This window comes from Sciurus carolinensis, chromosome 8 (assembly GCF_902686445.1).
Source record: "Sciurus carolinensis chromosome 8, mSciCar1.2, whole genome shotgun sequence".
In the NCBI taxonomy this organism is placed as follows: Eukaryota; Metazoa; Chordata; class Mammalia; order Rodentia; family Sciuridae; genus Sciurus; species Sciurus carolinensis.
This window is the reverse complement of record NC_062220.1, coordinates 6,871,409-6,896,281: the sequence shown is the minus strand read 5'-3', so window position 1 is coordinate 6,896,281 and position 24,873 is coordinate 6,871,409. Positions and strand designations below refer to the sequence as shown.

The 24,873-nt window shown below is 43.2% G+C and overlaps 1 protein-coding gene across 7 annotated transcripts; it reads right to left on the bottom strand.

Annotated features, from left to right (window-relative positions):
• Positions 1–11,780: 11,780 nt before the first annotated feature.
• On the bottom strand, positions 11,781–24,872 carry LOC124990851 (uncharacterized). 7 transcript variants are annotated; one of them, XR_007109828.1, is made up of 4 exons: positions 24,396–24,872; positions 14,712–14,794; positions 13,317–13,760; positions 11,781–12,375 (listed from the first exon to the last, which is right to left on the bottom strand). XR_007109828.1 is itself a non-coding variant. In XM_047561312.1 (2 exons), the coding sequence occupies exons 1-2, from the start codon at positions 24,809–24,811 to the stop codon at positions 14,458–14,460; spliced, it is 753 nt and encodes a 250-aa protein (XP_047417268.1). In that variant the 5' UTR covers positions 24,812–24,872; the 3' UTR covers positions 13,864–14,457. The 7 variants fall into 7 exon arrangements, 1 of the variants encoding a protein (XP_047417268.1); XR_007109829.1 differs by having other exon boundaries at positions 13,352–13,760; XR_007109826.1 differs by having other exon boundaries at positions 11,781–13,553; positions 13,689–13,760.
• Between the last annotated feature and the right edge of the window lies 1 nt (position 24,873).

Below are 24,873 nucleotides of genomic sequence, written 5' to 3'. Positions count from 1 at the left end.
TGCTGCCTAAGAGCGTGTAATAAGCACCTTAAACCTGGACAGTGACACCCAGGATGCTCCACCTGGAGATGTCACTTGCTACTCCTCTGCCATCACACACTTCCTTTCTGCTAGGCCACGCCCCTTCCTGTCTACACATCTGTAGGGATAACCAACACTCTTCCTCCTCCCTAGAACCTGAGAGTGAGGCATATCATGGATGTCTGCAGCAGGAACCTCCTTCACATTCAACTAGAGGAGCCAGGATACAAGAGCTGTCTGCTCAACAGACCCTTTGGAGGTGAGGGTGGGGCCTGGGATGGGCAAGAGCAAATGCAGGGTTCTGGTTCAATGGTGGGTCACCGTTCCCTCACCCACAGCTTCGTCCAACCTGCCACACCTTCCCACAGATAACTGATGTCACCAGAGAAAACTGACACCAGTCTTTAAGAAGGGTGATACTGAGGGTATTATGTAGAATACTGACCTAAGACCAGCATCATTCCACCAATAAAAGAAAGTACCAGCAGGGGCACCTGGATTTAACCTGGGGACCCGTTGATCTGCAGTCAAATGCTCTACCCCTCAGTTTTATCTTCTGGTCCAAAAAAACAGTATCATTGATCACTGACACTGTTTACACAGGTTGCCACACCAGATGCAAGACAAGCTTGCTAGTTGGGATCTGTTCTCTGAAGGGGTTGGTGAGGCAGGAAGGACAAACAGGTGTCACCATGGGGGTTTTCTGGGCTGGGAAATGGTCTCCCTGATATTATAATGGTGGATATGGTTCACTATGTATTTCTTAAGATCCATAAGACTGCAACGAATGCAAAGAACAAACCCTGATATACCAGTAAACTTCAGTTAACGATGAAGCATCATTATTCATTCGTCAATTTAAACAAACGTATCACAGTAATGCAAAATGTTAATAGGTGAATCAGGTGTAGGAGGGCTTAAGGGAATTCTGTACGTTTTGCTCCATTTTTCTATAAGCCTAAATGGTTCTAGGAAGTAAAGTCCATTCATTTTTAAAATGATAGCCGGTCAGGGCTATCTGGATTATGAATCAGAAACCACAGGCTCTGTGTTCATAGGATCTCCTTATGGGACATTGCTATCTAAAAAGCAGGTCCCCCAGGAGCACACCCAGAACTCCAGCGTGCAGGTGCCCAAGCCTTTCCCGGTCTTCCTGAAACCTGGGAGGTCTGCTCCTGGCAGACGCACGTCTTTTCTGCGAGTCTCCCTCTGCCTCCCTCTCAGCCCACCTGGCAGCCTTCTCTGCCTGTGGCTCTCAGGTCTCTGACAAGACTCCAGCTCTGCTAATCACTGCAGTTTAGGTAACATGCCCTTTACTCATCAAGTATCATCTTCCCCCAAGGGCATCTGTCCACAGCACGTGGTTGGTGTTGAGTGGGGAGAGGCAGGAGGAAGAGCAAAGGGTGTGCTATTCTAAAACTACAAGTGTCCTGTGCCCTCCTCCAATGACGCCTGCGAGTCTAGAGCTGAGGTCCTGCAACTCTCCACATGCACAGCACTGAAGTGGTTCTGGGGCCCAGACATGCATCCTGCAGGCGGCTCACCCACTTCCTGCCCACATGACTCCCTCGAACAGGGAAACAGCACACATGGGAGCCCACCAGAATCGTCCAAATGGAAACACTCATCGCAGCTCATGATGAACCCCCCACACGGTCATCAGAAGATGACCTTTGATTCTCCTTTCTCTCTTTCTCCCAGGGGAACTCCTCTAGGAAAGAGTGGCCATATCAAACCCACTCCTAGAGGGGCCTTTGGTTGAAGTTCATACGCCACGTTGAATGGAGGAAGGGTATCGGGGGGTCCTGGATTTGAACCTCTTGATCTGCAGGGGAATGCTCTACCCCTGAGCTGCACCCTCATAACCAGCCTATGGTCTCAGCCAGCGGTGAGTCACTCTGCTGCAACGCCCATTGCCCTTCAGAGCACAGGAGCTGCCATCCCAATCAGCACACCCACGGGAACTGCAAGACTGAGCCCCTCATCCTGCCGCAGGGCCCTTCCGACCGGCTGACTCCTCTGCAGGCCACCGTTCAGCTGGTTTGGTTTTCTTTTTTTCTTCCTTCTGTGGGAATCAGTTATTGTTCACCTACCCATCTGCTTTTTGTGGTGTGGATACATAGAATTGTTTAATTTTAATTAGGAAAACATTCTTACAACTTGTACATTTAAGTGAAATGATATACATAACAAAAAAAATTTTAAAGTAGATCTAACAGAACTCTATTTTAGTAGGGAATATTTTTTCCTCAGAAGAAAAAACTCTGACCATATCTCAAATTTCTACAGCCTCAAATTTACTATAGTGTATGCACAGTTACATGTCCAGGCTTAAGAAACACAAATATTCTCAGATGAAATCCAAGATGGTCATAATTACTAAGGATTGTTTAAAATGTATATTTCTCACTGTTTTAAGTAATGTAATTCTTTCCTTAACTATTGGTAGTATTAAAAACAAATAACTTGCAGTTAAAAATATAACCCATAATATTAAGCATTGGTAAACATAACCCTTGGGCTGTATAAACCCTTGAACTGTATTATTTTAAAATCTGTAATGCTTTGATGAGAAATTGAATAATAAAGTTGTCTTCACTGACATTATGTACCATTATAAAATATTTCCTAAGTGCTGAAGAAAAATAACTTACAGTCTAGAATTCTGAAGCCAGGTAAACTAAATATTCAAGCGTGAAGGCAAAATGAAGACACTTCCAGACATACAAAGCCTAAGAGCGTTAGAGCAGAGCCTCCCGAAATGAACAGCTGAAGGAGAAAGGAAGCAAGGCCCTCCCGACAGGGCAGCCCGGACTCTCTCCAGGGCTGGAGGCCGGGACTCCATGTCTTCACCTGGAAATCTAAGGGGCCTCTCAAATCTACACGAGCTGGTCTCCCCACCCACGGCACTCACCTTAGCAAAGGGCACAATATTCTCAGGGACTTGTCCACGCATCTCTCCCCTTGACATCCAAATCTAGCAGCAAATCTTGTTGCCTCCACCCTCAGATGTGTCTGAATCTGAGTGCTTCTAAGCTGCACTGCTGTGCCCTGAGGCCCAGCAGCTCACCTCACCAGAGACACTGTCACACTCCCCTGCAGCTCCCCAGCCTCCATTCCTGCCCCATGTCCATTTTCCAGGACCCCTTTTCCCAGACAGGCCCCGCTCACTCCTCAGCCCACTCAGACTCTGTTCAGGCACAACTCAACTGCAAGACCTTCCAGACAGCTTGACCCATTAGCCCCCGTCTGATCTGATGCCCTGGCACCGTTTTCACGGTCCTTGTTACAGTCTGCATTTTAGTAATTTAGGTTTGGGTTGATTCTCTTCCCCTCGCGCTGATAGAAGCCCATGAAGACACACACTTCATACGTGCCTGGTGCTGCATGAATGGATGGATAAACATTAAACAAAGAGACAGATACATGCAGACAAATTGAAACTGGTGCTAAACTCCACAATAATAATAATGACTAGTTTCTTTGTGTTTAGAAACATGTGACAGTGAAGAAGTTTGATATACTAGGTAAAAAGAGGAGAAATGTGAAAGATGAGACTTCTGAGAGAAAGGAAAATACTCCAAATTCCTATCATATTTAGAAGAGAGAAAATACATTATTAGACAAATTAAGTGTATATGTTAAAAATTACTGAGAATCTACTAAAAACATAATGCAGAACTTTCAAAGGAGTGGAGGAGAGCAGGCATGCATCTTAGTCTGTTTGCATTGTTTTAATGGAATGCCGCAGAATGGTAACGTATAAAGAAAAGATTTCATTTTTCCCAAGGCCGGCAGATGGAAGCCCAGTATCGAGGTGCTAGCATCTGGTGGGGGTCTTTGTGCTACACCATCCCACGGCAGAAGGCCACATGAGAGAGCCAGAGAGAGAGAGACAGAAAGCAGGCAGGACCCATCCTTTTACCAACAGCCTGCCCCTGAGAATGCTACCCCTCGACCTAGGTGATGACATCAATCATTCACAAGAGCAGAGTCCTTGTGACTCAGTCTTCAAGGTCCCACTTCTTAACACTGCTGTGCTGGGGGTTAAGTGTTCAGTGCATGAATTGTGGGGGACCCATTTGGACCACAGCAGAATGGAAGTGGGTTTTAAAAAGCACCCCGATTCACCCAAAAGGAAATAAGAGGAGGAAAGAAGAAAATGGAAAAAGTAAAACAACAGGAATAAGTTTCAGTCTATCAGCAATTACAATGCTAATGAACTAAGCAGAACTGTATCACAGTCGGCTGTTCAGAGATACTCTCAAAACATAAAAATAGAGAAAGGTGAGAAATAGTGACCTACCAGGAGAAGATACCACAAGAAACACTTACATAAGGAAAAAATGTATTTAAGGTAAAAAGATCATTAACCATAATAAAGAAGGAGTTTATATTATAATAAAAGGAAAACTTCTTCAAGGTATAAGAATCATGCTATGCCTTAAAATACCTAAATCAAAACCTTATAATTTTAGAAGACATTATAAATTCATAATTCTTCAGAGATTTTTATGTAACTATTAGAAATGAACAAATCAAATAGATGAAAACATTAATAAAGTTGAAGGATATTTTAATTAACAATAAGAATATATTATATGTGTATAAACATGTAAAAAATCTCTTCCTCTCTTGGAGCATGCTTGAGAGAGAGAGAGAGAAGTACAATAACAAACACACAAACATTCTTTTAAAGCACTCATAGAATACTTAGTAAAAACTGATCAGGTTTTAAGACAGAAGTCTAAAAAAATGTCTGAGGAATCACTACCATGCTGACCACAGTGCAATGGTACCAAGGAAACTCAAACAAAAAAACATGATAAGATCACATTTGCTTACTACCCAATAATTAATAGACTAAGGGGAAAAATCACATTGAAAATGACAATATAATTAAGAGTAAACACAACAAAACACTGTATATGAAAGAATTCTCTAAAGCAGCATCAAATTGTTTAAAGACAAGAACGAAAATTAACGAGCTAATTATTCAACTTAAAATTATAGGAAAATGACAATAAAGTCTAAAAATACTAAGAAAGAAATAAAAAGATAAAAGGGAAAAATGACAAAATAGTAATCAAGAAAAGAGGAGGGAAGAAGAAAACCAAAGTTAGTGTCTTGACATAACTCACAAGTTAGACAAAATTCTGGAAAACTGATCAAGGATAAAAGAGAAAAACATGAGCAGGTATAGAGAGAAAGGATAAAAATATAGATGCTGTGGGGTGTTGGAATCCATGAGCTACCAAACACAGGTCTCTAACAATGATCACGAAATATATATGAATGATGATGAAACCAATTATGAAGCATACTTTTATCTAATCATGAACTTAGAGGAAATGTATATCTTCTGAATAAATTGAATATAAAATTTCATTCAAAAAACAGACAAAATCCGGATGTCTTTATGGATGATTTTTATAAAACTTTTAAGAAGCAAATTATTCTTGTGCCTTCCAGAAGTCAAGAAAGGAATTACCCAATTTATTTTACAGGGTTATTATAACATCATCCCAAAATCAGACAAAAGTGATTCAAGGGAAAAAAATACAGGTGAATTCCACCTACAAAATAAATGCAAAAATATCAAATAAATATTAGCAACTTGAATGTGAGAATGATTTTTTTAAATAACTGATTACCAAGGAGGGTTTATTCTAGGAACATAAGGATGGTTCTTCAGTAGAAAATTGGTTAATGCAAACTACCACATCACTGTAGTACATGATAATAACTATATGATCTCAAAGAGATGAGGATAAAATTGATAGAAATTCAATATCTACTTATGATTTTTTAAAACTCATAGCAAATTAAGAATAGAAGCAAATTCCCTTAACTTGATAGATCTACCAAAAACATAGAGCAAATATGACACTTGAGAAGTAGTCCTGTTAAATTCGGCAGCATTGATGCCGTTATCACTCTTACCATTCAGCACTGAATGGACAGCCTATCCTCCACAATAAAACAAGGAAAAGAAAGAAAGGAAAAAGAAGAATGTGGAGCCATCCTTATTCACAAAGGTCAGGGTTTCCTGCATTGATGGTGGAAGCAAGTGACCAGAACGGCTATGACTTTGGTGTGGCTTGGGCCCCAGGTTTGTGCACTAGAAGCTTGGTTCCCTGTGGCAAAGTGAGAGCTGTTGGAGTCTTTAACAGGCGGGGCCTAGTGAGAGGTCCTTGGGTTATGGAAGGTATTGTCTTTGATCGGTAAGTATCGACTCTCAGGTGACCATGGCTAGTTGTCAAGAGAGTGGGTTGCTATTAGAAAAGCAAGATTTTTTAAAACAGGAGCAAGATTGTCGGTCCTCTAGTCCCTTGCTTCCTGTCTCTCCATGTAATCTCTTCTTGCATTTTCTCCACTGGAATGCCATTCACCATGTTATGTTATAGCCAAGGGACCCTCACAGAAGCCAAACTGAGGAGGCTCCCCCATCTTGGATTTTCACCATCCAAAACTGTGAGCTACATAAACCTCTTTTCTTTACATATTAACCAGTTTCACGTATTTTGTTATAGCAAAAGAAAATGAACTAATATAAAAACAAACAAGACTAGCAGTATCACTCAGTGCAAAAACAGCCTACAACAATGAATATCATTCCTCATATATCAGTAGCAATAAACTAGATAATGAATTAATGTAAAAATCTTATTCATAACAAAAACAAAACCATAAGGTAACCAAAAATATAGTGTTATACATATTATATATATATTCTTTATGAACAAAAATATAAAATATTACTGAGGTGTATAAAAGAAACCTGAATTAATGGAAATGATGCCTTATTCATGGATGAGGAACTCCACATTATAAAAACATAAATCTCCAATTTCATTATTTTGTTCCACGTAATTTCAGCAAAGGCTAAAAAGGTTTTTCAAGTTTTAGTAGAACTTGAAGAAAGATTATTAAGTCAAAAACAGAAGAAGTTTAAGACTAGCCATGACAATTCCAGATATGAGAACAACTAGGTAGAACTTGGGCTGCAGATGGTGAGTCTTAGCAAGTGAAGGTAACCAAACCAAGTGAAGGTAACTAACCAGTGAGCGCAGGAAGAGACAGACGCCAGGATGGCTAGGAGGCGTGGCCCATGCGGAGGTGGGGCCTGAGGAGGAACAGGTGACTGTGTCCTGACCCACCTGGATGCACCGTCCAGTTGGTGCTTGCAGGCCCAGCATGAGCATGACCGGCACCCCCCACCCCCGATGTTTTCCTGGTGGGATGAAAAATAAATGGAAGAATCACATAATGAAAGCAGAGTTCCGGTGGGCGCTGTGGCACACGCCGGTAGTCCCAGCTACGTGGGAGGCTGAGGCAGGAAGACTGCAGGTTCACGACCAGCCTGAACAACTTAGTAAGGCCCTGTCTCAAAACTTTAAAAGGGCGGGGGGGGAGGGGGGGCGGGTAGCTAAGTAGTAGCATGTATGTTCCAGGTGCTGGGTTCAATCCACAGTACCACCAAAAAAAAAAAAAAAATAGGAAAATTACAAACTCATGGGGAAGTCCAAACTGTTCTAAAATGCTACTGAAAATAATTATTTTCTGTATTTAAAAAATTAGAATACTCACCATACTAAAAGTCAGATTCCAGGTGAATTAAAGACCTAAATGTGTAAGGCGGAAATAAATCTTTAAAATTAAACACAAAAGGCACAAACTACTATTAAAAATATAAATAAATCTGTCATTATCAGAATAACAAGTAAAATATCTTATTTTAAAAGGAGTAACAGTTATTTTTCAATGTTGGAGAAGTATAACGTCACATGCAGTCTTTCGTCAAATTATCTTTCTCTGGCTTAATGCCAGCTAGATTGAACAATAGGTCAGATTTCCAAGTGTGGTGATTTCCTTTCATATTCTTCATTTCTTCTAAGCCTAATAATCATAACTTAAAGGTCAGAAAGAAAGTCAGCAAATGCTTGCTGACACTAGCTTATAGTTATGAGTATTCATTTTAAATGAACTCAGATACTGGATTTCTCAGTAAAGACTGCTTTTGGCATTCACTCAGATACTAAGGTGACAAGTTCTCAGATCTGGAGACTTACATATTCTAATGTGGGAGATGGCAGTGAATGGATTTCCAGTCCACTCTTTAGCTCTGGGAGGTCTTTCTTTAGATCCTTTTGTACTATTCAAATGAGGTTTTAAGATATGCACATAAACACACCATTGGTTCCTTTCTGGACTATAAATGAAGAAAATCATCAAGCATAGAGAATAAGGGAAACATTCAACTATTGAACTACATGTGCCATGGACAGCTCTTCTTAACCAAACACCAACAAAGCATGAGATCAAAGCCCTAAGGTGACATATTCACTGGGTATGCAAAGCACATATACACCTAAGATACTTCTCTTGAGCCTGGTGATGAATACCACAGCCTGTGACAGAGGAGATGAATCCAGCTGGCCCAGATTGGGTGAATTTGTAGATAGATGGGCCCTTGATAGGCAAGTAGGCCCTGGGAAGTAAGGGGGGAATCCAACCTTACTTCCCAATCCCAGCAGCTGGGAATCCAGACCCATCCTGGCTAGCCAGAGGCCTGTGGAAGAGCTGTGGCTATACAACTGGAGTCTGTAGATCAAGGGCCATAAATCAGGCCAGAGGGGTCACAAGCCTTTGAATTCTCCTGTTCACCTGTTTCCTGGCTGACTAACTGGGTGTCCTAATGAGCCATGCCTCTTGGTACCACAGAAATGACCTTTACCAGTCAGGCACGGTGGTGCACACCTGTAATCCCAATGACTCAGGAGGTTGAGGCAGGAGGATACCAAGTTCAAGGTCAGCCTTAGCAACTTAGCAAGGTCCGAAACAACTCAGTGATACTCTGTATTAAAATAAAAAAATAAAAAGGGCTCAGTGGTAAAGTGTCCCTGGGTCCAATCCCCAGTATCAAAAAAAAAAAAAAAAAAAAAGTAAACAAATAACCCTTACCAGCATATATGTCCATGTAGAAATGCAGAATTATGTGCTCCCTATATCTTTGGCCAGGAAGCTAAAACAATGTATACTCGGTGGTCACCATTCTACCACTTACAATTTTCACTACTTCCTTCCACAGTGATCAATAAACACATTTTTTCCCAAATAAAGCAGCAGGTATGTGTTAGTCAACTTTCCCTTGCTATAACAAACTGCCTGAGAGACCTCTATCTTAGAAAGAGAAACAGTTTATTACAGCTCACAGTTTGGGAGGTTTTCCATCCTTAGTAGATTGGAACATCATGGCAGGACCACATGGTGGAGAAGCCTGCTCTCTTCGGGGCAGTTGGGAAGCATAAGAGAAACAGTGAGGAGCAGCTGGAGTCCTAATATCCCTTTCAGAGGCAATGACCTAACTTCCTTCCACTAGACTCCACCTCTGAAAGGTTCCACCACCTCCCAATAGTGTCATGGACTGGGACCAAGCCTTCAGCACAGGGCCTGTGGGGGACACTTATCCAGTCCACAGCAGGGAGGGTTAGCATTCAGGAGTATGTTCCGTGTGGCACTGCCCTACTTTACTGCACACAGTTGGTTGAGGCAGAACTGAACCCAACACCCTCTTTCCAACATCTATGCAAGTGGCCAGATAAGCCTTGATCCAATGGAAGTGTCTTCTCCAGGAGCAGAGATGGCCAGTGACAAACAAAACAAAGAGTTGAGAAACCCTTCCTCAAATCCGTACACACAAATGCCAAAGGTTGATTCAGATTCAAAAATTTCACTCAGAATTAAAGTATTTATCTGTTAATCCACACACGATAGCAACTGCTCTGCCACTGTACAGGCAAAATGCAACAACAGTTTTCTCTGCTGTCTTCCCTCATTAATGTCCCACTTGATTTATTATCTTCATGGGGAAAAGTATGATTTAGAATGAATTTTGATATTCCTGAAATACAGAAGCATCTGCTCTTGGCCCTTCTAATCCACTCTCTGCCTTGTAGTCAATAGAAATCCTAGGCTGCATTTTTGTCCCAAAATTCCATGAGTATATTGGTCAGCATTTCATTACCATAATGAAATACCTGAGGCAGGCTAACTTTGTAAATAAAGAGGTTTACTCAGTTCACAGTTTTGGAGACTTTATGCTGTTTGCAAGTTCAAACAGCATAATGCAGGCTCTGGTAGAAGCCTTGGCTTCGTCACCTCATGTCAGATGACAATGGTGGGATAACATGAGGGAAAAAACAGTCACATCACCAGATAGGAAGCCAGAGAACAGGCTGGAGCAGGCCCAGGTTTACAACAACCCCCTTAGGAAAACTACCAAGAGATTGAAGGAGAACCACCTTAGCCTCTGAGGACTACCCCACTGACCTAAGGCCCCACATCTTAAGGGTTGCATCAGATCCCACATCACCACAGTGGGGACTAAGACCCCAACCCGTGGACCCCTGAGGAACACATTACCTCCAAACCATAGCAATGAGCTATCGCACTTGGTTATAAATTTCCCCTTTGTGTTTCTTTGCACCCAGGTGCTTCCCTGGGTGAGGCAAGTCTGCCTTAGCGTGCTTCCATAAGAGGGAGAAATTGGAGAGAGAGGAGAGAGAACGAGGAGGAGCCTGAGGTGAGGAGGGGGTGTGAGCAGAAGCAGTGACCTAGCAGAGGTGTGGAGAAAGGCCTGTGGGGGAGGGGGCGAGGGTGCAGTTGGTGGCAACATGGGGACATGGGCATCGAGGGACCTCACCCAGGGCACGGTTTTTCTCCCGTTGCTCTGTCCCCACATTTAGCACAAGGTCTGGTGCATAACAGAGATTTGAATGAAAGAGACAAGAACCACCCCAGCATCTCAACCACCTCATAGGTGCCTCTACTCTCTCAGCGTGGTCAGTTTCACTTTTCTTTCTCAGAGATCAACTTCTCTTCTACTTCCTGGAGATCCTGTCCTGTAGTTTCCTTTGCCCTAAAAAGTGGAAGGATCCCAGTCCCACATATGGCACATGGACCCTGGAGTCCAGCCTGGGTGGTGAGCTGCAGCCTGGCTCCAGGTGGGTTGCTCCATTTCTTTTGGTAAAAGGCAGCCTTGTTGATTCTCAAAGTCTCCATCAACTGTAAAGGTAAGTGGTCTAGGGCAGTCTTTCCTTGCCTCATCCAGCTCCTGGTAGCTGGATGTCCTTGTCCCTCGTGCTGTAGATGCGTCGCCAGTCTCCAGCTCCATTCTCACATGCACATGGTCTTCTTCCCTGTGTGTGAATCTGTCACTCCTCTGTCTAAAGGACACTCTTTACATTGGCCCACCCTAATCTAGTGTAACTCACCTTAACTTGATTACATCTGCAAAGACCCTTGTTCTAAGTCGGTCATGTTCACAGCCTGGGGGTAGGACTTTAGCATACCTTCTGTGGAGACAAAATTCAACCCACCTGGAAGGCCTGCCCCTCTGTGGACGCTCAGAAGCAGGAGAGTTACTAGAATCTTGAATGTGCTGCCAAAAGGTAAAAGGTACCAATTAGGGGATGTTAATATGCAAGGGGTTGTAGCTCACGGTAGCATTTGGCTGCCGATCAAGAATCCCTGGTTCAAAGTCACATTCACTTTGTTTACTTTCTAATTTTCTTTATAAAAGGTGACTAAGAAAGTAAATTCAGCTCAGCAGGATAAAGTAAAAATCTGCTCAGATACCACTGGGCAGGAAGAAAGTTAAACTATAAAGTTAACCATAAAGACTCTTTCTCTTGGAGACGCACTGAAGCTCCAAAATGTCATAACGAGTCCATTCTTTGAGAAACTACTATTTTATTTGCTGAGAAACCTTGTCCTATAAAATCACAGGCTATCAGAAACTGAAATTTTATCAGTAAGAATAAAACATCCCATCTTTTTCTTTAAATAGCTTAAAACAACTCAAATTTATCCTCTTATTGGTCTGAAAGTCTGAAATCCAAAATCAGTTCCACTGAGCCATAATTGGTGTGTGAACATAATCGGTGCTCCCTCCAGAGGCTCCAGGGGAGAGCATGTGCATCCTCTTGCTTGGAGAATCCGAGTCATGTTGGAGCAGAGTTTCCAACTACATGCAAAAGTTCAGACAAGGGGTTTTCGGACGCAGCTTTCCATATGGATTTAAAGTCTGTAGTGACCAGGGACATAGAAGCTGGGCCCACAGTGCAGCCCACACCTGGGTGGACCCTTTGCCACAGCCTGCTTTGCTTAGAGTCTGTCAACAGTCCTTCTGTTCCTTTGTCTGATGAAGCCCCTGGGTTCCTTGGTGTGTAGACTCCCTCACAGCAGGCAGGGGATTGGCCTGACTCTGTCCACCCATGAATCAGTTATAGGGATGCCAGTCGACAGGGCTGGCACCATCTCTGCTCTCTGGCCGACTGACATTGAACATTTCTGCACAACAGGAAAAGCAAGGAGGACGAGCTGTGAGTGATCTAGTCACAACTACTGTCCTCCCAGCAAGGCCTCTGAGGATGGTGCCCCACTGAGCCTTCTGCTGGGGTTTAAATTTTTGAGATTCTTTTTGTCTTTCTTTCAAACACAAGGGCTCCCTCAAACCAGTGTCCCCTCTTCTTTCTTTCTTACCAAAAGCTTGCACTACACCAGAGGCAAACAACTACCCATGGGCCATATCCTGCCTGCTTTCTGCTTTTATAAATAAAGTTTTATTGAAACACAGCTATGCACATTTACTTATATCTCTGGTTTCTTTCCCACAACCTCAGCAGAGTTGAGCAGCTGCAACAGAGACCATCTGGGCAGCAAAGTTAAAAATATTTATTCCCCAGCCCTTTGCAGAGAAAGTGTACTAACTTCACCCAAAACTCTGCTCTGTCAATTCCATTCATTTCCCAAAAGGCTGTCTTCCATCCTGTGCCTCTCAATCAAAACAGCCATCCAGTTTCAAAAATCAGGTGCCAATAAATATATACAAACATTTAGAACAAAGCCTAGAATGATATATGCATTGTATAAATGTATTTCTTAAACTTATCATTAGCTTGCTGCTCTGTGGGTTGAAGCCAAGAAAGCAGACTGGCAGCTTTTCCACAAGGGCTAGGCTGAGTTGAATAGCTCCATAATCTTGTGACTGGTTGGAGCTGTCTCTGTGATTAGAGCTGGTTTTCAGTCATGATGACTATGTCTAAATTTTATTGATAAATTTAAGACTTAAGTCTGCTCCACCTACTGCACCTTGTGGAGAGTGACCACCCTGCCTACCATGCCTGGCAGAGGAACGACTGCCCTGCAGCTCCCCATCTACCAACACACGTGTCCCCATGCGGGGACACTGCAGCTGTCACCATAGCCCCCCTGCATGTGGTAGCCTCCACCTTAGGATAACGAATAGGGTCTGGATGCAGAATACCCGTCCCTGTGCTGCATCTCCATACAGGCCGCCCAACTGGTACCACCGCATGGCCGTTTTAGCAACCACAGACTGAGCATGGGAGCAGATACGGCAACTCTGTTGAGTCTCGAAGATGACTTGCAGTCCTGGTTGGCAGCTTGAGTGCAGCCTCGTAATAGGTCTTCAGCAAAGGTGTCTTGTTAAGCTGTTCCCTAAATTCCTGATGCAAAGAGACTGTGACATTGAGATGCATGTTTGCAGTTTCCGGCTACTATATTCTGGTGTCACTGGTCAGGCAGCAAAGACAGCTCATTCATTCCCCAAAAGAGCAACAACCACTTACAGTTTTACTCACCTTGCTTGTTGCTTACTTGCTTAAACAAGCTAGAAGTTGTCTTCTCTCACAATTTATAGTCCAGGATTGCATCTGCAACATGTATTTTTATTAAATCTATAAATTATTTTTTACCCTTCAAAAAAAATTGTCATTAGTGTCCCCTCCTCTTCCCCGCCCTTTGCTTTGCTTTCAGGACCTGTCCCCTCCCTGATCTCTTCTTGCCTGGACAATTACTCTTTCTTCTGTCCAAGATTTTGTTCTTTTCATGCCACAGATTAATGTCACTCTGGGCTAATCTACATTCCCAGCATGAGTTCATCTATGCTCATAGAAGCCAAGTGTGTATCTCTCTCCGGGCCTGTTGAAGACACCTCAAGAAGTCACACCATCTGCTCCTTCCAGCTCCCTCTCCCTCCCTTCCTTCTCCTCCTCCCCTCCTCTGTGTCCCCGACAGACACTGTCAACTCTGCAGATCCCCAAGTCAGACACCTGAGAGTGAGCCCTGACCACCCTCAGCTCTCACATCTCCTCAGTCCCAGGGTTGGACTTCGCTGGAGTGCCGGTCCACACCTTCCTAGTCCCTCCCAGTTCTTCCCTCTGGAATGCTGCCCTTCGCACCAGCACTCTCTCAGCCTCAGCTTCGGGTACCCTGATGCACCCTAAAATGAGGAACCACTGGTCTACAGTAGTTTTGAGGATAAGTGACCATGTCCTTGGTTTAAAACCCGGAACTCTGCTGGAGCTCTGGCTGACCTGGGCTGGAGCTATAAATCCAAACGGGCCTTTGCTACAGTACCCAGTGCTTCCTGCAGGGGCACAAAGGCAGCAGATCTAGGTCTGTGGCCAGGGTTTCCCCCAGGAGATCTGACTGCAAGGAGGTTGCTCCTAACCCAGGTGCTGGCTGCCTGCTTAGCAAGCTCCCAAGATGATTTCCAAGGATATGAAATCTGAAGACTTCCCCTAGGGGTGGAAGTCCACACCAGTTCCAATTCCTGAGGCCCACCAGCTTTTCCTGAGGTCCTTGAGTTGTACGGCACATACCTACTCTTCCAAGTCCAGATTCTAGTGCTCCTACGGCCCTGGGAGTGTGTAAATCTATGGCTCCAGGTAAGAAGTCTTTGAACCTATAAAAGATGGGGAAAAGAGGAAGATAAGAGAGCCACTGTTTTAGTGACAGGATCCTGACCTCAGAGTCAGAGGAGTGGACTCAGCTCCTGCGTCTGTCGGTAGGGAGCTGTGTACTCAAGAACATTGATCTTGAATCTCTGTTGTCATACGCCTACCATGAAGGGCACACACTAGGGGCTCTGAAGGCCCTTCTAGGTATAAGTGATAGCATCAGTCCCGGTCCAGGAAGGCCAAGGGCCTGCTATAGGGAGGTGAGGCTACTGTCAGGCAGGCTTGGCAGCTTCCAGGAGGCCCCGCCTGCATGAGGAGCTGTGGTCACATTGTATGGGAACGTTAGGCATGGCTTCACAGGTAGGTCTTACATAGGCCTGTATAAACCTCAGAGGGCAGAGCACAGGAGTAGAGCATCTGATTGCAGATGGCAAGGGCCCTGGTTCAGATCCAGGTGTCCCTGCAGGTCTACAGTGTTGCTCCTACAGCTGGTGTTGAAGATCAGCTCCCTGCTTTCATTCTAAACTGGAGATACTGGAAAAGTTAGGGGTAATTAAAACCCTCATCACCAGAGACCCACAGCAACAAGTTCTTTCAACTCTGATTTTCTATTTCACTTACCAAAAATTTTGGTTTCATAATTGGTTTAATTTTACATTTTCTACATGTTTTCATGATACTGAAACAGCAGAGTACTGGTAAAGGTTTAACAACTGACTCTCTTGGGGTATGTGATTTGTAGTGTTTTTAAAATTTCATATCACAAGTAATCCCACCATAGCCAGTTTCAAGTTACAAATATGGGATCACTCAGCATCAAGTTGGAAAGATATGCTAACAAGTGATTCCTGCTGCCAGGCAGCTGAAGCAGGCCACCGTCTCTAACCCATCTGCCCTGTAGAGGCACACTCTGGCCCTACTGTCTTCCCAGGGCTTCCTGACATCAGGGCAGTGGCTCTCCTCCATCCACTAATCCACGGAATCATTCATTCATTCAAGAATATTTGATTCCTATCCAGTGTCAGACACTGAATGGCAACAGGCGTGAGCAAAACAAATCACTGAAGAAATGATCCAGTGATGATAAGGAGAACCGAAGGAAAGAGGAAAGGGCACTATTTGTAAATGAAAGGATTTTTGTTACCAGCGATATGCTAGACTAGATAGTCTAAAACTCCTGTCTCCAAACATCCAAAAATGAAATGTAGATATGCATGTATCTATTCCTAGCTGAGCTCTCTACCAGGAAAGGAAATCTCTGGGTGGGGGATGAGGGATGAACTAAAGCCCTGAGCCGTGGGTTGGAGCCACACTGGGCACGGCAGGAGTTGTGGTGGGCTAATCTAGTGCTTGAGTTTTCGTAGCCATGTGGGCAAAGGAGATTTGGCCTTAGACTTGGAACTCCCTCCTCTCACAAATAAAGACAGACTCTTGGCCAAACCGTTAGTAAAAGGGTGGCAGAAATCCATCCACCATGACAAGAAGACAAGAGGTTCTTTTCCTAGGGGCCAAGGGCATTCCTCTGAGAATTCATAACCACAGATCTACCGTCACACAAATTAGAATTCTGAGTTGACACTACCTGGGTTCAGAAGCTCCCCAACCTGATAATATAAAAAGTGGTCAGGCTGCAGTAACACTGGAAAACCCAAGAAGCAAACACACACTCTGAAGGTCAGGCCCTCAGTCAACCACACAGGATTTCCACAAATTGGGTGTAAAAAGGGCTCACAATTCAAAACACGCCAGTCCCTTATATCCACATCTTCTATGTGTGCAGATTTAACCAACTGTGACCTGAAAATATTCTCCTCAACATGTGTCTGCAATAAACATGCCATTCAACATGACTTTTCCCCCTTGCTATTATTCCCTAAACAACACGCTGTCAACAACTAGTTACATAAAATTTACATTGCTTTAGAGATCATGAGTAATCTAGAGGTGATTTAAACTATACAAGAGGGCCATTTGCCTGCCTCTCGCCTGTCCATCACCTGCCTTACACCTATCCATCACCCAACGCATGAGGTTCACCTCCCAGTCGTCCAACAACAATCAGCAAACTGATCACCGACTGCCAGTGGAGCACCAGCTGCCTGCTGTTGCCTGGAAGTTCACTGTTACAGTACCTACAGGTTTGATTACACGTGGCTACTGCCATTTTGAGACAACAGTCAGGCCCCGTAGGACCCCTGGCCGGACTGACTGAGCCCCGTCTCCAGGATCCCTCAGCTCGACCGATCACTCCCTGCCTCTGGGGCCCTCACATCGACTGACTGCTCCCTACAGCCAGGACCCCCAGACCAACTGACTGCATCCTATCACCAGGACCCCAGACTGACTAATTGCACGTGGCCTCCAGGATCCCACAACCACACCAAACACACCTGACCTCCAGGACCCCTGCCTGACCAACTGCATCCCACCTCCAGGACCTCCAGCTGACCATGGCCACACCCTGAGCTGCAGCTCCCCATTTGCCGACACATTTCAAAGCCAGAGAGGCTTTGGATAATCCTGGAAACCGGAGCTCCGATCTTTAAGTGGGGTAAAGCCCATCCTGAGGTGCCTGCTGGAGGCTTGAAGCTCATTGTCAGGTACCTCTCATGCATCAGGCTACTGAACACTGGGAGGTTTCATTACTATATGACTGTTATACTGTAGATTTTCTTTTTTCTCCTTATTGAAATTTTTTAAGTTTTTATTTCTTTATTTTTCTTGCTGTCTTTTCCTTTTGTTTACCTGTTCCCTCAGAGTCTCTTTCTCCCTTTATTGCATGCTAACATCCAATTTCTTTTGATTACACTCTCACCCTTTCTATTATCTAGAACTTCTGTATATTCTTTTCTTATCCCATTAACAGCCACATTCTACATCCCTCTGCATCCTCTTTGTCCTCCATTTGAAACTGCAGGCCTTATTGCAAATCTGTTTGTTTTACTGAAGATAATATTTGAACTCGTTCTGTTTATTATGACAATTTTGTTATTGTCCTCATAGGGGATATTTGGTCTAGGATTGCATAGTGTCTGAATTGGGCACTGCTAATATTGATCTCCCCAGAAAGAAAGGGTTTTGGAAACCTATAGGGCCACTATAAGCCTATAGGGGGAAATCTGCAATACCCCAGATCTGCACTGCTAGAGGGGAAGATACATGAACAACATGAAAAAACAAGGGAAGAAAATGATCCAAACAAATCTAGATTCTGTATTAATAGAATCCAATGACAGTATGTTAGAAGAAATGTCAAAAAAGGACTTCAGATTTTACATGATTAAGATGATTCGTGAAGCAAAGGTTGAGATAAGAGAGCAAATGCAGGCAATGAATGATAATACCAATAAGCTGAAAGAGCAACTGCAGGAAGCAACAGATCATTTCAACAAAGAGATAGAGATTCTCAAAAAAAACCAAACGGAAATCCTTGAAATGAAGAAAACAATAAACCAAATAAAAAACTCAATGGAAAGCATCACCAAAAGACTAGACCACTTGGAAGACAGAACCTCAGACAATGAAGACAAAACATTTAATCTTGAAAATAAAGTTGCCCAAACAGAGAAGATGATAAGAAATCATGAACAGAATCTCCAAGAAATATGGGACACCATGAAAAGATCAAATTTAAGAATTATTGGGATTGAGGAAGGCACAGAGATACAAACCAAAGGAATGAACAACCTATTCAATGAAATAATATCAGAAAATTTCCTAAACCTGAAGAATGAAGTGGAAAATCAAATACAAGAGGCTTACAGAACACCAAATGCACAAAATCACAACAGATCCACACCAAGGCACATTATAATGAAAATGCCTAACATTCAAAATAAAGATAGGATTTTGAAGGCCGTGAGAGAAAAGCATCAGATTACATATAGGGGGAGACCAATACGGATAGCAGCCGACTTCTCAACCCAGACTCTAAAAGCTAGAAGGGCCTGGAACAACGTATTTCAAGCTCTGAAAGAACATGGTTGCCAACCAAGAATCCTATACCCAGCAAAACTAACCTTCAGATTTGAAGATGAAATAAAATCCTTCCATGATAAACAAAAGTTAAAAGAATTTACAAATAGAAAGCCTGCGCTACAGAATGTTCTCAACAAGATATTCCATGAGGAGGAAATGAAAAACAACAATGGAGGTCAGCAAAGGGAGGAACTACCTTAGAGAAAAACTACTCAAAGGAGAAACCAAGCCAACTTAAAAACCAAAAATAAGCCAAATGACTGGGAATAAAATCATATCTCAATAATAACCCTGAACATTAATGGCCTAAACTCATCAATCAAAAGACATAGACTGGCAGAATGGATTAAAAAGAAAGACCCAACAATATGCTGCCTGCAAAAGACTCATCTCATAGAAAAAGACATCCACAGACTAAAGGTGAAATGATGGGAAAAAATCTACCACGCACATGGACTCAGTAAAAAAGCAGGGGTTTCCATCCTTATATCAGAAAAACTTTCAAGCCAAAGCTGGTCAGAAGGATAAAGGAGGACATTTCATACTGCTTAAGGGAACCATAAATCAGGAAGACATAACGATAGTAAATATTTATGCCCCAAACAATGGCGCATCCCTGTACATCAAACAAATTCTTCTCAATTTCAGGAATCACATAGATCACAACACAATAATTCTAGGTGACTTTAATTCACTGCTGTCACCACTAGATAGATCTTCCAAACAAAACCAACCAAAGAAACCATAGAACTCAATAACACAATCAATAACCTAGACTTAATAGACATATATAGAATATTCCATCCATCAACGAGCAGATTCACTTTCTTCTCAGCAGTACATGGAATCTTCTCGAAAATAGACCATATGTTACGCCACAAAGCAGCCATTAGAAAATGCAAAAAAATAGAGATACTGCCTTGTGTTCTATCAGATCATAATGGACTGAGAATAGAAATCAATGACAAAATAAAAAACAGAAATTACTCCAACAACCTGGAGACTAAATAATATGCTATTTAATGAAACATGGATAACAGAAAACATCAGGGAGGAGATAAAAAATTCTAAGAGGTCAATGAGAACGACCATACAACATATCAAAATCTCTGGGACACTATGAAAGCAGTACTAAGAGGAAAATTCATTGCATGGAGCGCATTCCAGAAAAGAATGAAAAGTCAACAACTAAAGTATACAAGAGGATGTGAGTAGGTTCTATGCAAACACTAAAGCATTTTCTATAAGGATTTGGGCATCCTTGGATTTTGGTATCCTCAGGTTGTCCTGGTGATGCTGGGGGTCCAGTTGAGGTCCAGGTTCTTGGTGTCTCAAAGACTTGAGCAAGACACACAAGAGAGGCAGCTATAGCATAGATTTACTGAAAATTTACTAAAAGTACACCCCCAAAAGTGGAGTGGGCCGAGCAGGAGAGAATGGCTCAAGACACTGTCGACACAGTGGAACTCAGTTTTGTTGGGTTGTACCAGTTCTTCCCCTTCTCCCTGGGTGGATTTGGGGTTGATGGACACCTTGATTTACAGCCAACCCTGACATAATTTCTTTTCTACTGTACCTGCATCAGTTTTACCTCCACAAATGCACAGACAAGAAGCAAACTGCAGTGCTAAAGATAAGTTAGCTAGCAACAGGTTTACTTAAGGTCAATCTTTGGAACTAGCCCACATGCCCCAGATCCGGGACTTTCCCTTCATGGTCTTGGGTTCCCCTAGTGATTGTCTAGTTTACTTCTTTTAACCACAAGATGGACCAGTTTCCCATCGTGGGAAGTTTCAGGGGGAGTGTTAGGTGGGACTGAGGCTCTCGACCTTCTCCCTTCCATCTTTCTATTCCTTCCCCATCCCTATCTCCCACCTGATGCTGAAACCAATCCCCTGTAGGTTTAGAGGTTGTCTATAATTAAATAGAGCCAGTCTGGGATAAGTGAAAGCTATCAAATAAAGTCATGTCACATAATAACACTGCAAGACACTATATAGCAAGAATGGTTAAAATTATTGAGGAAGGAAATGAAGGTATGTGTGATTTAAAAAAAAAAGCAGATTCATCTCAAATGAAAAATACAATTACTAAAATTGATTATTTAACTAATAGATTAAACAGAGCAGACAAAGATGAAAAAAGATTTAGAAGTGACACAGAATATAAATCTTTAAAAATGCCTAAGAATGTAATAATAGTATCTCAGATATAGGATTCATAAGTTTTAAAAAAGATAAATAAAGGATTCATATCCAAGCACATTTCTGTGAAATTTCAAATACCATAACAAAGGGATCTTAAAACCAGTCACAGAGAACAGACAAATCATGAACAAAGGGATAATTAGACTTATGGTAGGCTTTTCAACAGTAAGAGTGAAAGTCAAAAGATAATAGAATAAAATATTAAAAGTCAGACTGAAACGAACTGCAACCAAGAATTCTCTGCTCAGCTAAACTACCATTCGGGAGGAGAGAGAAGGAAGACATTTGCATAAAACAGAAAGCACTTACTTCTAACAAACCCTTGTTGAAAGCACATGCAACTTACACCTCAGGAAGCAGAACACTGAAGACAGGAGGGAGGAAGAAACAAGAAGAAAAAGTGAGCAGGGATACTGGTGAGCGCATTGGTAAGTTTGAACAGCATAGATTGTATAAGCAAAAACAGGGACTTTAATAGGGGAGGAACTTAAAATGTAATGAGAAAGGACACACCCAAGATGGACGGGCGTGGCCTGATTAAACTAGTATACCTAAGCCTGTTATCTGCAAGGAGAGTGGAAATAAGAACTTCATACCAAATATGTGTATGAAGTTATAGACACTAAACCTTAGAAGAACAGAAAAGTAAGACATAGCTTTCAACAGTAGAAAGAGAAGAATGAATAAAGAAAATTGATCAATCCAAGATGGAGAAAGAATGGAGGGAAAAAAAGCATGGAAAAATCAGAATAAATAGAAGCACAAAATAAAGAATAGTAGAAATGAATGAATCATTAGCACAAGAAGGGCAGATTGCCAATTAAAATAAAGATTGTCATATTGAATTTAACAACAAAATCTGGCTACGTGCTCTTGTATGACATACACTTAAAACATAAATTTACAGAAAGTTTCAAAGTAAAAGGATAGGAAAAGATATATTAAGCAAATACTAGCCAAAAAAAAGTTTAATGTAGTGTCATGGTTTAGATTTGGAATGTTCCTAAAAGCCCATGTGCTGAAGACTTGGGTCCCCAATGCAGCAATGTCCAGAGGTGGGGCTTTGGGGAAGTGACTGTATCATGAGGACTATAACCTCATCAGTATATTAATCCATGTGTTGGACTAATCATTTGAACGGATTAATAGGAGGTGACAGAAAGGCAGGTAGGGCATGGTTGGAGGAAGTAAATCTCTAAGGGCCTGCCCTTGGGGCCTGTATCTTGTCCCTGACCTCTACACACACGCCCCCCACCCCACCCTCTCTCTCTGCCGTGAGCTGAGCAGCATCCCTCTGGCATGCCCTTCCTCCATGATGCCTCCCTCAGGCCCAGAAGAGTGGAACAAGCTGACCATGTACGGAAGCCTCTGAAGCAGTAAGCCAAAACAAAACTTTCCCTCTTTAAGGGAATTGTTCTTGTCAGGTGTTGGTCAAAGTGATGAAAAACTGACTAATACATGTAGGTATATTAATGTCAGACAAAACAGATAATAGACAAAAATATTATTAGGGGTAGAGTTCCTTCCTAATAATAAAATTAACAACTCTACAGAAAAATGCTACAATTCTAAATTTGCATGCACATGGCCTCCGAATAATACAAAGCAAAAATTGTCACAAATTCAGGAAGATATTGACAAATGCATAATCTTGATATAAGGTTTTAATACATCTCTCTTAATAACTAATGGTTTAAAAAGCACCCCCCCCAACAAAAAAAAAAAAAAAAAAAAAAGGTTAAGATGAGGCTGGGAATGTGGTTCAGTGGTACAGTGCCTGCCTGGCATGCATGAGGCCCTGGGTTTGATCCCCAGCACCACCACCAAAAAATGAAAAAAAAAAAAAAAAAAAATATAAGAAAGCACAAAGAGCAGCTATTTGGGTCAGCTTTTTCACTCTTGTGAAGACCTGACAAGAACCACTGTTAAGGAGGAAAAGTTTCTTTGGGGCTCACAGTTTCAGAGGTCTCCTTTCATAGTGGCCAACTCCATTCCTCAGAGCTTGAGATGAAGCAGAACATCATGGCAGAAGTATGTGGAGGAGGAAAGCACCTTAGAACTTGGTACCAGGAAGTGGGTGTGGGCTCTGCTCAACAAGAACAAAATATATACCCCAGGGCACGCCCCCCCAGTAACCTACCTCCTCCAGCCTCATCCCACCTGTAGTGACTACCCAGTTAATCCATTCAAGTGGATGTACCGATTTAATGTAGATTGACAAAAGCCACCAAAGAAACCCCATTTAGGCAAGGTTTCTGCAATCATTTTGCAATACAGATACAAGAACTGGCACAGATACACATATAGTCAAACGTGCAACCAAAACTTTAGAGGTGAGGATGGGGGAGATTTCTCCATAATTTGGTCATTAGCAGATTTGATGCTGATAAACTGCTTTTAGTACTGATGGCCCAGAGTCTACAAATGGGGTACAGAGCCCAGTCCAAAGAGGGGTGCTTGAGTCAAGGCAAAGAGGTGCCAAAATGCTGTACTTGTTTAAAAAATAAACAAAAAAATCATGTCGTTCTTAGGTGGAGATACTTCTTTGAAAGATTTTAAGTTTAAAGAATTTTAAAGTTCAGGGATCTACAGGCCAATGATGGGGTCCCTGGTCTTAGGCCTAGGACCTAACCTGAGGTGCCAGGTCCTCTGGGATTTGGAGAGGAGACATTGAGTTTTATGTTTGCCTTTTCCGTATGGCAAAACCCTTGTGATATCTTCAAATCCTCTTCCATAGGCTATACAATGCTGGACCTGTGTCAAAGGTGCTTCAGGGGATGAAGAAGGGGTGCTGCCCGATGTGCTCTGGGCAGTGAGGGAGAGTGGCCAAGCCAAGGGGTGTCAATATTTTATCCCGCTTCCCAAACTTCTGGGAAGTAACCAGTCACAACGTGGGGCCTATGGTAGGCCAGAGCTGCTAGACACCACACCCAGGCAGCTGGCATAAAAATTTCCATTCCTGGCTACACACAGGAATGCTACACACAATAAAGGGGGGAGGGAGGAGAATAGACGTTCACTGGATTAAACAAAAGGGAATGAAGAGAGGGAGGGGGTTGGGACTAGGAAAGACAGTAGAATGAATCGGACCTAACTTTCCTATGTTCATATATGAATGCATGACAAGTGTAACTCCACATCATGTAACACCACAAGAATGGGAAGTTATACTCCATATGTATATGTCAAAATACATTCTATTTTCATGTATAACCAAAAAGAACAAATAATAAGAAATGACTAACAAACTCCCTCTCCTCGAGTACTCTTGAGTATTCCCTACGATGAGGGGCCCTGGGCGGCAGGCATCCGGACTGGGTTCCAGGCTCAGAGAAGCGTCTTCCCTTCGCGGGACCCGCTTCCACTGTCCCTCCAAGCTTCAGCCTGGGAGAGCAGGTTTACCAAACCCCGCCCAGCCCACCTTCTCTGAGTTTCTAACCCGGTCTCCTCTGAAGACAGGACGAGGAGGCTCAGCGTGCTCAGCCTGGGGCCTCCCGCGGAGGGCCTGCGGCACAATTCCGGGGACACAGCGGAAGGCGGGAATGGTGAGGCCGAAGCTTTGCTCATCACTGCACGTTTACTTAAAGTCTCCCGTTTTCCGGTATCAGCAGAACAGACCAGCAAAAAGTCACGCGAAACACAATGGCAGGCAGGGGTCCGCGGGCGGTGCGCGGGGCTGCTGGGAGCAGATCCCGGGCTCGCGCCAGGGCCTGGCGGCGCTCGGACGGTCCCCGCCGGCCCCGCGAGCCCGGCCCGCGGCCCTCGGGCTCCCCGCACTCGGGGTCGGGTTTCCGTGACCGCGGCCTCCGAGGGCTGACGCCGGTCACTGTCTGACATCCCCACCCGGGACCCGCCCCGGACGCCCTTGGAGTCTCACGCCTGCCAAATGAACAGAAGGC